Source organism: Equus przewalskii, chromosome 23 (assembly GCF_037783145.1).
Source record: "Equus przewalskii isolate Varuska chromosome 23, EquPr2, whole genome shotgun sequence".
NCBI lineage: Eukaryota > Metazoa > Chordata > Mammalia > Perissodactyla > Equidae > Equus > Equus przewalskii.
Genome location: NC_091853.1, coordinates 14,001,181 through 14,013,611, shown reverse-complemented (window position 1 = coordinate 14,013,611; position 12,431 = coordinate 14,001,181). Strand labels below are relative to the sequence as shown.

The 12,431-nt window shown below is 37.2% G+C and overlaps 1 protein-coding gene across 2 annotated transcripts in view; it reads left to right on the top strand.

Moving 5' to 3' along the window:
* The window catches only part of ACBD6 (acyl-CoA binding domain containing 6), a 180,937-nt gene that overhangs the window by 140,018 nt on the left and 28,488 nt on the right, over positions 1-12,431 (top strand). For both annotated transcript variants that reach the window (XM_070591731.1, XM_070591732.1), the window contains one exon: positions 8,115-8,145. In XM_070591731.1, coding sequence (XP_070447832.1) covers positions 8,115-8,145 — 31 coding nt within the window. The remainder of the gene's footprint in view (positions 1-8,114; positions 8,146-12,431) is intronic.

The window sequence follows — 12,431 nt, the reverse complement described above, 5'->3', positions numbered from 1 at the left end:
TTCAATAGTGTAAAAAATATACACATATTGAAAGTCACTGATTGAGAATATAGCTCAAAACCAAGATAAAATAAAATACACCAATCTGTGATAAAGCTTACCACCAATCATGTTGTGAGACCATCACTCAAAGACTGTTTCCTAATTTTAGACACAACTGGAGCAACTTACTTGTCTGATTACCAGCCCTCAGCAGAAGTAGAAAATGTCAGGAGTCTAGGCACACTGACAGTAATAAAGGATATTTGGTACTCCTATGACTGAGGAAAAGCTCTTAAAAAAAAAAAGACTAAAGTCAAACTCAACAAAAAGCAAAAGTAATCTAGGGCTATTTAGTGAAAGCCAAATAGCTGTATATACCTTGATGAAGACCCCATGAGGGCATCCTTTATGTTATAGCATGTATAATAAGTGAGGTTTTGCTCACTCATGTTCCCAGACATTTACTTGGTGCCAGACATAGAGGGACATCACCAGTTCATGATATTAACTCTGAATAATCAAGGAAAGGTTAAATCTTCTTCCACATTCTTCATGTAGAACAATAAGAAGAAGTAAGATACTTTGGAAGGTATATATGTGTGGTGTTTTTAATATTTGCATGCTCAAAGGGTAATGTTGCAGTTATTTGAAAAACCTGCTGACAGGTTTTTCACTTGCTAAAGATGCCAATCAAGTGAGGTGTTACTATACCTACTTCTTTTTTTCTTCAATGTCTGTAACCTTCAACTGAAGGCTTAACTCAGGTCTCTAGAAAAATTCTTAGAAAAATAATCGTAAAGTACATTTTCAAACTTCTAAATTATCAGATTAGTTTAATCATATTCTATTATAGAGTTGCAGATCTTATAGATAAAGAGAAGCAATACATTCTAAGCTTAAAAATCATGTTAAATGTTATTCAAAATTATATTACTCATAATTTTTATCACTACTTCTAATTCCTACACAATTTTCTTGAGTGCCTCCCTTATCATATATTCACTTGAAATACTATTTTTAAAATAAAATTTATATTTTGAATATCAAATTACTGGATAAGAACAAAATCTCTCATTAGCCACATGGGAAAATCCGTCCCCTCTATGCAGCCTGTTATTACTCTTTTGGTGCTTTGTGCTGCTTACTACTGTATCTGCAGAACTAACATTGGTAAAGGTGGTAGGTCAAGTCTGAGTTGAATTACAGTATCAATAGTTCCATGGCCACAAAAAAGAAATCCAGTAACATTCAGGAGGATTTTATCCTCGTAGAGAACATCAGGAAGCATGTTATTTCCATGACTGCAAAATATGTATATCTTGACTTGAAAATATGGTTCTTGATTCGGTTTAGTAAAATGCATTTAGCAGTAGGAATAAAAATCAGGACTTGGCTACAGAGTTTTATGCACAGAAAACAGCAGTGTTATTAATGGCTTAATGTTAAAGGGATAAAATAGACAGTGTTTCCTGTTTATCAGTTCTGAGAAAAATATTAATTATTCATCAATATTTCATTTTGTAGAATAAAAAAGTATACTTATGTTTGATATAGGGTAGTACTGAATCTGGAGATAGAAGAAAACTAAGTCCTTAAAGAAAATAATTATTAATAAAATGGTTACATGATCAAAAATAAAGGATTAGTGAAGTATAAATGTGAGGAGAGAAATAATCTGTATATATTCAAGAGAGACCAACTTGTTATGTGCATATATTGAAGAAAAAAGAATCTAGGAGTCAAACTGACAATAGTAGTGATTTTGTACCTAGTTAACTGTAAACTAAGTATACTGTTCATCATTGTCTAGGACCTCATTGGATGATTACATCTGGCATGATACTCCACACTGTAGGAAGTGTGTGGGAACTTATTTTTAGAAGTTCAGGAAAAGGAAAAAGTTCAAAGGATTAAAGAATAAACTGATGATGGGGCCGGCCCCGTGGTCTAGTGGTTGAGTTAGTGCACCCTGCTTCAGTGGCCCAGGGCTTCCTCAGTTCAGATCCTGGGCACAGACATGGCATCACTCATCAGGCCATGTTGAGGCAGCATCCCACATAGCACAACCAGAGGCACTCACAACTAGAATATACAACTAGGTATGGGAGGCTTTGGGGAGAAGAAGAAGAAGAAAAAAGGTTGGCAACAGATGTTAGCTCAGGTGCCAATCTTTAAAAAAAAAAAAAAAGAGTAAACTGATGTGGAAAGATTAAAGTAATATATTCATTCTCTCATTTCATGGACATTTATTGAGCACACACTATATGCAAGACACTGTGATAAGCACTGGATGAAAGACGTGGTACTTGCCTACAAGAAGTTTACAGTCTTAGTAGAAGAGACAGATAAGTATGTATAGTGTGTATACTCTGCCAGAGAAGTTGAAAAGAGGGGCACCTAAACCCCACCTGAGGAGTCAGTGAGGTTTCCTGAAGAAGAGGAAGTGAGTCTTAAAGGTTGAGGGGATTTCCTTTTCCTATAAGATTACATGCTAAATAACCTGAAAATTCTCCCAGCATACGATACCCAGAAATGCAGAATAAAATATAACAAGCATCTCTTTAATGCATAGCAGAGTTTACATAAAAGCAAGGTAACTTTCCAAGGGCCAAAACAAGCACAGCTGAGAAACAAAGTAATAAGCCTTAAAGTTTAAAAAAAAAACCCAAAGCTTTAAAAGGAAAGTGATAAATTTCATCACTGGGCTGCCATGAAAGGATTTGCTAATCTCAATTCCCATGCGGTAGAGATCTCAAAGACCACCAACCACCATCAGGGGAAAAGTAGACTAAAAGAATCTGCCATCAACACAGAATTGACGTGGAGAGTTTGTCTTGGCCTGTGCTCCAAGCCCAGGAGTGGGAGGTGGGGTGGGAGAGAGGTTTGCTGTTTTTCAATTTATGCGACTTAAGTATTTGGAAATCTCCAAGCTGAGAAACTGACATCGGGATCTCAGACTGATGCTCTGTCTGCAGTGCCTGGCAGAAATAAAAGCAAAGTCGTTCTGGCGGACAGACCCTCAATCCAGGGAACATAGCACAGAATTTTTCACAGATAAAACCCCACTTAAAATGAATTTACAGTCCAAAATTATAAAGCACACAGGAAGCAATCAACAATAAGCAGATCTCAGGCAGCACGAGAACATCACGTCTGCGTTCAGTGAACTCAAATAAAAGAAATACAGGGACTATAAGTCTTTTTAAAATGTTCATATATATCAAAGATGAATTTTAAAATATGAGAAAAGAGCAAGACACTATCTTTAAAGGTTGGGGGATAGTTTTCAAGCAGAGTGAAGAGCATTTACAGCTGTGGGAGTCCAGATAGGTATTTTTATTGGGAATTAGCAGTCACAAAGTTGGGAGGACAAGGAATTGGGAGGAAGATGACCAGGATCAGGTCATAAATTGCCTTGCATTCTGTATTAGTGAGAGCTCTGGTTTGCAAGTGACAAGAAGATCACGTTTGTCTAGGGAGCATTTTGTTGTTGTTGGCTCACCTAACCAAGAAGTCAAGGCTGGAGTTGGAATGACAAGAGCCAGAGACTCTTATTCTCTCTCCATCTCTCACTGCTGCTTTTTTCTTTGTGAATGTTTCATTCTCTTCTACTGCAGACTGGTTTTCTCCAAGAAGTGAGCAGCATTGCCACTTGCAATTTTTGGCTCACACCTTTTACTTTCTCTTTTCTTTTTTTTAAAATTGTGGTAATGGGGCCAGCCTGGTAGCATAGTGGTTAAGTTCACTCACTCTGCTTTGGCGGCCCAGGGTTCGCAGGTTTGGATCCTGGGCATGGACCTACACACTGCTCATCAAGCCATGCTGCAGCAGCGTCCCACATACAAAATAGAGGAAGATTGGCACAGATGTTATCTCAGGGACAATCTTCCTCAAGCAAAAAGAGGAAGATTGGCAACAGATGTTAGTTCAGGGTGAATCTTCCTTACCAAAAAAAAAACCTGTGGTAAAATATACATACCATAAAATTAACCCTTTTTTAAAATTTATTTATTTTTTTATTGCAGTAACATTGGATTATAACATTACATAGCTTTCAGATGTACATCGTAATATAGTTTAAATTCTGTGTAGATTACATCATGTTCACCACCCAAAAACTAATTACAGTCCATCCCCTCACATGTGAGCCTAATCACCCCTTTTACCCTCCCCCATCGCTCCTTCCCCTGTGGTAACTACCAGTCCAATCTCCATTCCTATGTATTTGTTTGTCATTGTTTTTATCTTCTACTTATGAGTGAGATCATATGGTATTTGACCTTCTCCCTCTGACTTATTTCACTTAGCATAATACTCTCAAGGTCCATCCATGTTGTCACGAATGACTGGATTTCATCATTTCTTAAGGCTGAGTAGTATTCCATTGTGTGTAAATACCACATCTTTATCCATTCGTCCCTTGATGGGTACCTAGGTTGCTTCCGAGTCTTGTCTATTGTGAATAATGCTGCAATGAACATAGGGGTGCAAGTATCTTTATGCATTTGTGATTGTAAGTTCTTTGGATAAATACCCAGCAGTGGAATAGCTGGATCACATGATTGATCTATTTTTAATTTCCTGAGGATACTCCATACTGCTTTCCATAGTGGCTACACCAGTTTGCACTCCCACCAGCAGTGTACGAGGGTTCCCTTCTCTCCACATCCTCTCCAACACTTGTTGTTTCCTGTCTTGTTAATTACAGCCATTCTGACCCGGGTGAGGTGATACCTCATTGTAGTTTTGATTTGCATTTCCCTGCTAGCTAATGATGTTGAGCATCTTTTCATATGCCTCTTGGCCATCCGTATATCTTCTTTGGAGAAATCTCTGTTCAGATCTTTTGCCCATTTTTTAATTGGGTTGCTGGTTTTTTTGTTGTTGAGATGTATGAATTCTTCGTATAGTTTGGATATTAACCCCTTATCTGATATATGGTTTGCAGATATCTTGTCCCCATTGTTAGATTGTCTTTTTGTTTTGTTGATGGTTTCCTTTGCTGTGCAGAAGCTTTTTAGTTTGATGTCGTCCCATTTGTTCATTTTTTCTTTTGTTTCCCTTGCCTGGTCAGAAATGGTACTTGAAAATATGCTGCTAAGACCAATGTCAAAGAGCATACTGCCTATGTTTTCTTCTAGAAGTTTCATGGTTTCAGGTCTTACATTCAAGTCTTTAATCCATAAAATTAACCATTTTTAAGTGTGACATTCCATAGCATTAAGTGTATCCACATGGTTGTGCAAACATCACCACTATCCATCTCCAGAACTTTTTCACCAACGCAAACTGAAATTCTGTACCATTAAAACAGTAACTCCCCATTCCTCCCTCCCGCAGCTCCTAGTAGCCACTATTTTCTATCTCTATGAATTTGACTACTCTAAGTACTTCATGTGAGTGGAATAATGTCCTCTTGTGTCTGTCTTATTTCACTATACCATTTTCTTTTGATCAAAGAGGAAAGGACCTTCTCTGTACACACATTTCCATCCCTTAGCTGCATTTTTTTAAAATCCTGAGAGAAAACTCTAAAGTTGGCTTGGCTTGAGTGACATGCTTACTTTAGACCAGGAGGATAATGGGTGCTGATTTGCTCAGCTTGGGTTACATGACTATCCTAGAATCTTCCCCAGTTCTCTGTGTAAACTTACCTTCTCTTAGAGTCCTTCCTTGTCCTCCCTATCTAAAATAGCACCCCACATCACTCTGGACTCTATTCTGCTGGTTTTTTTCAGAGCACTTATCACTGCCTATTATTAAGTATATTTGTTTGTTTGTTACTTCCCCTACCGGTAGAATGTAAGACCTTTTCTGTCTTGCTCACCTCAGTGAGCAAGTGCCTACAACAGTGACTGGGACGTAATAGGAGCTCAATAAATATAAATATTTTTAATTAATTAATTAATTGAAAATTGAGCTAGAGATCCAGATTTAGTATTTATTGGTAAAGTAATTAAAAGAAATTAATTATGCTTCCACCTCCTTAGTGAAGATGAGCAATTAGAAATCAAAAGAAACTGAACTTTGAGTATATTATGAACACAGCAATTAAACAAGCAAGTTATGCACAAATAGCAAGAGAACCACACCTTCTAAAGATGGATAATTGTAGAAAATATAACCTTGCGTGATGGATGCATAAGTAGAGTCCTGAAATAGTAATAGATTAAGCCTTTTCTGAAATTGCTTTCTGTCTGGACATTTAAACTATAAATGTGAATGTATAAACCCAGCAGGTGTGTGTCTACAGACACACATACACTTTTACTGATTAAGATTGGAAACTGGCAAAGGAGATATGAGTCTAAAGCCATAATGGGCAGTACAGTTCTTCTGAAATTGCCCTTGGCTCCAGCCAGGCAAGTCAAAATGCTCTGGAGCACAGCTTGCCCTTGCTGCGCTCACCCTCGGAAGCATCACTTGGATCCTAGTTACTGTAGCTGCCTCAGCTCTTTTCCCCTACCTGTCCTTAACCCTAAGGGCAAGGCAAAGGAAGGGCACAGGGAGCAAGGTAGGGACTGCTTTGGAAAAGACAAGAAACAAGCAGGTACTTGCTCAGATTTGGTGCCTAATGAGGCAGATGCTTTCTTTTCTGCAATCTTTATGATTTTTTTTAACTGTTGTAACCGGATAGCTGTTGTGTTTTAAAATATAAAGGAAGAAGACTGAAATTGTAAATACTTTGTAAACATGATCATTTGTGCTTGAATAATAGCGTTTTAAAGGGCACTGATACCCAAACAAAAAATATGGCAAAATGACCTTTTTATATGCAAAAAAAAAAAAAAAAAAGAAGTAGGCAAAAATGGTCTCTCTTCCTGACTTCTTGGTGCTGTTTTCCATCTTTTACTCCTCTTAGAGTTTATTATCCTTATGATGCTTAATGGACATCCCAGACTTAGCCACTGTTGCACCTCAGCCAAGTCTGCCCTACTCCAGGGTCCCTTAAAATTATTTTTTTCATGTCTCCACCCACACCTCCCGTCCAGATCCACTGAGAACTCCCATTTCCTGGTAGGAAGACAACTTAATCAAACTATATTGCCTCAAAGTTGTCTCCCTACCCCCACCAGCTGTCACCCCTACCAAACTTCTTCTTACTACCTGTCTGAACCAGAAATATGTTCCCTGTGGCAGCTTTTTAGTTTTCTTCTGAAGGGATTACATAGAGAGAACAATAGCCAAAAAGTTCTGAGAACCAACCCCCAAACTCAGCTTTTAGAAAGTGGGAAAGGTAGACTATGGTGTGTCCAGGAATAGTTGATGTAAGTCATAATACCACCCTCTGCCAGTTATTCACAATAATGGTTAAGCATGTATTCTTAATTACCAGGGGCATCATAATCGCCTTGCATGTTACTGAGTTCATATCAAATTAATTACTAAATTCTATTTTTCACTTGTACTTAATCTTTGTTATTCATTGCTCATGTAGTGTGATCACCTGCTCTCAGTTTAAGAAGTAGCATTGCCAAAAAGTACTCATGTGCTATAATTAGTATAGTTAGAATATCTTGATTTTTAAAAGAAAAAAAAAGTTAACTGAACTGTTGGAGTTTCCTAAGTAGTCTGTGGGAACTTTTGATTTTTCTCAACAACTTCTAGGACTTTATGTGCTTTGAAATCACATTTCTTTATGATATTTGATCTGATTAGGAAACCTAATGTTCTGAGCCTGGAATTTGTAAATCTTTGAAAAGGGATTTAAAAAGCTGCTAACTCTTACTATAAATCACAGACTTCTTACATAGATTTGGGGATAAGCTTAGAAAAATATTATAATGCTAGCCAAGATAAATGATGTACAGTGTCAGTTTTTCTGCCACTAATTGGGTAATCAAACTGCCACATTTTAATGGGTTCCCTTTGGTTTAGTATCTGCAGATCTGGTTACCCTGTCCCTCTGCTATAGCTGCTGCAGTGCACAAGGTACCATTCAACATCCTCCCGTTCTCCAGGATGGAGGGCTTGGGCAGAAGTTACTGTGAGGCTCAAAGAACTGATTTCTTTTCCTGTATCTGATAAACCTATGGAACTTTGGTATATCAGATATATTTGCTATAGCTTATGTGCTTTTATACTTTTGCAATAACTTAAAACTTATAAAATTTATTATGTTTCTTTTATAGGACAATGAGGGTCAAACAGCTCTACATTATGGTAAGATATTTCTAAATTATTAGTAATCGTATTTGAAACTTTTCTCTATTTATTTATCTCAACTTTGTCTAACCCTACATAGTGTTTAGAAAAATGCCTGGCCTCTAGTAGAGATATAGTAACTTTTTGGTTAAAAAATAGATTAATAACCTCTAAAGTTAGAGATATATTATAATTCTTATGAGCACATTCATAGTAAATTGAGTATTTCTATACTATCAACAGAAATGGAGGCTCTGCCAGCTCCCTTTTGAAAATTTATTATTTCATTCTTGGTGCTGTTGGTAACAACTAAGATGCCAATCATTGTCACTGTAGGAGCTAGAATCTTCTCCTGTAAGAAATGCTTTCTTGATATAATCAAAGTGAAGAAAAATAGATTTGATTTTTTAACTCATTTCCCCTACTAACTGAGTAGCCTAGTTAAGTAATGTTCACTTAAATAATCTTTAAAATACAGGATAATCTGTAAGGAGGAAATAATATGGCTCTTAAAGAGCTATGGGGTAATTGCAGTGAGATAAAAGATATTGAAGTATTTGTAGACTGTGAGGGACTAGTAAAAGTATTCTTACTTCTGTTCTATTTGGGTGTGGATATGTTGAATAAAAGACAGCCATCAATATTTAGACCAGATTAGGGATCAGACACCTTCGGACCTTTTGCGAGGGAATTCATCAGGCTGTTTTGTGAGTTTCAGCCATTCTAGACTGCCCTTTGTAAATAAGTGGCCCAGATGCCCCTGGGCACTTTTGTCCACTACTTAGCATTTGCTTGGATTGTCTAGGAGTCTAAACTGTTGGGCTAACTATTGTGCTAATGACATTTATCAGCCTGATAAATGAAGAGTGAAATGTCACCAAATGCATGCCCAACTCATTTATGAGCTTAGCTAGTATAACCTGAGTACCAAAACCAGCAGGAAAAGGAAAATTGTGAGTCCGTCTCATTTTTGAATGTATATGTAAAAATCATAAATAAAATATTAGCAAATGAAATCCATCTATGTATTTTAAAAAGAATGATATGTTTTGATCAAGTTGAATTTATCCAAGGAATTTAAAGATGATTTAACATTTTAAAAATTTATTAATATAATTTGCCACATTAGCAAGTTATTTGAAAAACCGTATGGTCAAATTAAATGCAGGAAGAGAGCATTTAAGGAAATTCAACACTCATTCTAAGAAGCAATATAGAAAAGTGATTAAGACTCTGGGCTCTTAAGCCAGACTTCTGGATTCAAATTCTAGTTCTACTACTGAACTTGGACAGATTATTTAACTTCACGCATAGTGAAATAGGGATAATAACCTGAGAGATTTGTTATGAACATATAATGAGTTAATCCACGTAAAGTTCTTAGAACAATGTCTGACAGCTGGTATGTATGAAATAAATATTAGCTAATATTATTTTTTATGATAAAAGCTCTTAATAAACTAGATATGGAAGGAAACTTCCACAGCCTGATTAAGTTACATATCAAAAACTTAGTACAAACCTTATTATTAAAGATGGATTGTTTGAAGCATTTCTTTTAAAATCAGGAACAAGGAAAAGATGCCTACCATAGCTATTTCTCTTTCATATTGTATTGGAATTCTAGACCACACAAAAAGAAAAGCAAAAGAAATAAAATATTCATGGGATGGATAAAAAGAAACAAAATCATCCATTTCAAACAATATAAATAGCTGCATAGAAATCCAAGAGACTCTACAGTCAAATTATTGAAACTAATAATACAGTTTAGCAAGAATGCTGAATACAGGATCAGTTTTTTAAAATTATGTTCTTAAACATTGGTATAAAAAGGTAGAAAATAAAAAAATTTAAAGATATTATTTATAATAGCAGCAAAATCCTAGAACTTTACCTAAGAAAAGATGTGCAAAACTTTCATAGAAAAAATTACATTACTTTTTTTAAAGACTTTTAAAAAAAAATCTAAATGAGAAATAATCCTTGTTAATAGGAGGACTCAGTTGTAAAGATGGATCCTCCCCAGGCTAAACTACAAATTCAGAGAATTTTCAATAAGAATCTCAGCAGGTTTTTGGTGGAATTTAACAAGCTTGTCCTAAAATTTGCATGGAAGAGCAAAGAGCCAAGATTATCTAAGGCACTTGGAAGAAAAATACGGAAGAGGGATTTGTTCTTCCAAATATCAAGATGTTATTTTGTTTTTTGTTTGTTTGTTTTTTTGAGGAAGATTAGCCCTGAGGTAACTACTGCCAGTCCTCCTCTTTTTTCTGAGGAAGCCTGGCCCTGAGCTAACATCGTGCCCATCTTCCTCTACTTTATATGTGGGACATCTACCACAGCATGGTGTGCCAAGCGGTGCCATGTCCCCACTTGGAATCCAAACTGGCGAACCCTAGGCCACCGAGAAGCGGAATGTGCGAACTTAACCGCTGCGCCACCGGGCCAGCCCAAGATGTTATTCTGAAGCTATGCAATGAAGGCCGAGATCAACTCCTGTGTGGCGGGTGTGAGAAGCTCCACTGACCTGCCCCCCTGTGAAACTAGTGAAAATTAATTTCTGAAGTACAGTCACCTAAAGCTTCTAGAAATGGTCCTAAGGACAAACAGCAAATGAAGAAACATTCTTCAAGAAAATCTGTGAGAATTCGGTGAGAAGGCAAGAGTCTGTGGCATTTGAAAGACGATCACTCCCTCCTTCCCCTCCCGGCCCAGCAGAGCAGCGGCTCTCTTCCAGGACACTGCAGCCAGGAGCACAGGCTCCCTCTCCTCCCAGCTCCCAGTCGGAGGGCTTTCTTCCCGGGCCTATAACACACAGAAGTATAGTGTGTTTGCCAATAACAGCACAAAGGAGATGAGTGAGAGCAAAGTTATAACGGGCTAAGGAAATGACTACAGATGTTAAAGTAACTGTAACAATGTATTGTTGGATTTGTAACATTAATAGATATCACATGTATAACAGTACTGCCATCAAAAGAGGGGAAAATGGAATGGAACTTTATGAGAGTAATGTTTCTGTATGTCATTGGAATTAAGCTAGTATAAAGTGGAAGCTGATTCTGATAAGTTAAGATGTGTATGATAAACCCTAGAACATCACCAAAGAAAAAACTCAAAATAGACAGTTCAAAACTAATAGTTGGAGACTTCAGTACCTCACTTTCAATAATGAATGGAACAGGGCCCGGCCCCGTGGCTGAGTGTTTAAGTTTGCGCACTCTTCTTCAGTGGCCCAGGGTTTCACTGGGTCAGATCCTGGGTGCAGACATGGCACCACTCATCAGACCATGCTGAGGTGGCGTCCCACATAGCATAACCAGAGGCGCTCACAACTAGAATATACCACTATGTACTGGGGGACTTTGGGGAGAAGAAGGGGGAAAAAAAAAGATTGACAACAGTTGTTAGCTCAGGTGCCAATCTTAAAAAAAAAGAAATAAAAAAGACAAAATAGTGAATGGAACAACTAAACAGAAGATAAACAAGGAAATAGAAGACTTGAACAACTATAAATCAACTAGACCTAACAGACATTATTAAAATACTCCCTCCAATGACACCAAAATCTACATTCTTCTCAAGTACTCATGGGACATTCTTCAGGATGGACAATATGCAGGCCATAAAACAGCCTCAATAAGTTTAACAGGATGGAAACAATAAAAAGTGTTCCCTAACCACAGTGGAATGAAATTAGATAACAAAAGCAGGAAAAAATTTGAAAATTCACAATTATGAGAAAACTAAACAACACGCTCTTTTTTTAAGATTGGCACCTGAGTTAACAACTGTTGCCACCCTTCTTTTTTTTTTTTTTCTGGTTTTTCTCCCCAAGTCCCCCCAGTACATAATCGTAAATTTTCGTTGTGGGTCCTTCTAGTTGTGGCATGTGGGACACCGCCTCAGCGTGGCCTGACAAACAGTGCCATGTCTGCGCCCAGGATCCAAACCAGCGAAACCATGGGCTGCCAAGGCAGAGCGTGTAAACTTAACCACTCCGCCATGGGGCCGGACCCTAAACACCACACTCTTAAATAACCAATGAGTCAAGGAATAAATCAAAAGAGAAATCAGAAAATACTTTGAGATGAATGAAAATGAAGACAAAACCTACCAGAACTTGGAGAGTGCAGCTAAAGCAATGCTTGCAGGGAAATTTATAGCTGTAAATGCCTATGTTAAGAAAGAAAAAAGATCTCAAATTAATAACCTAATTTTCCACCTTAAGACACTGGAAGAAGAATAGAAAATGAAGCCTAAAGAAGGAAATAATAAAGATTAGAGTGGAAACAAATGAA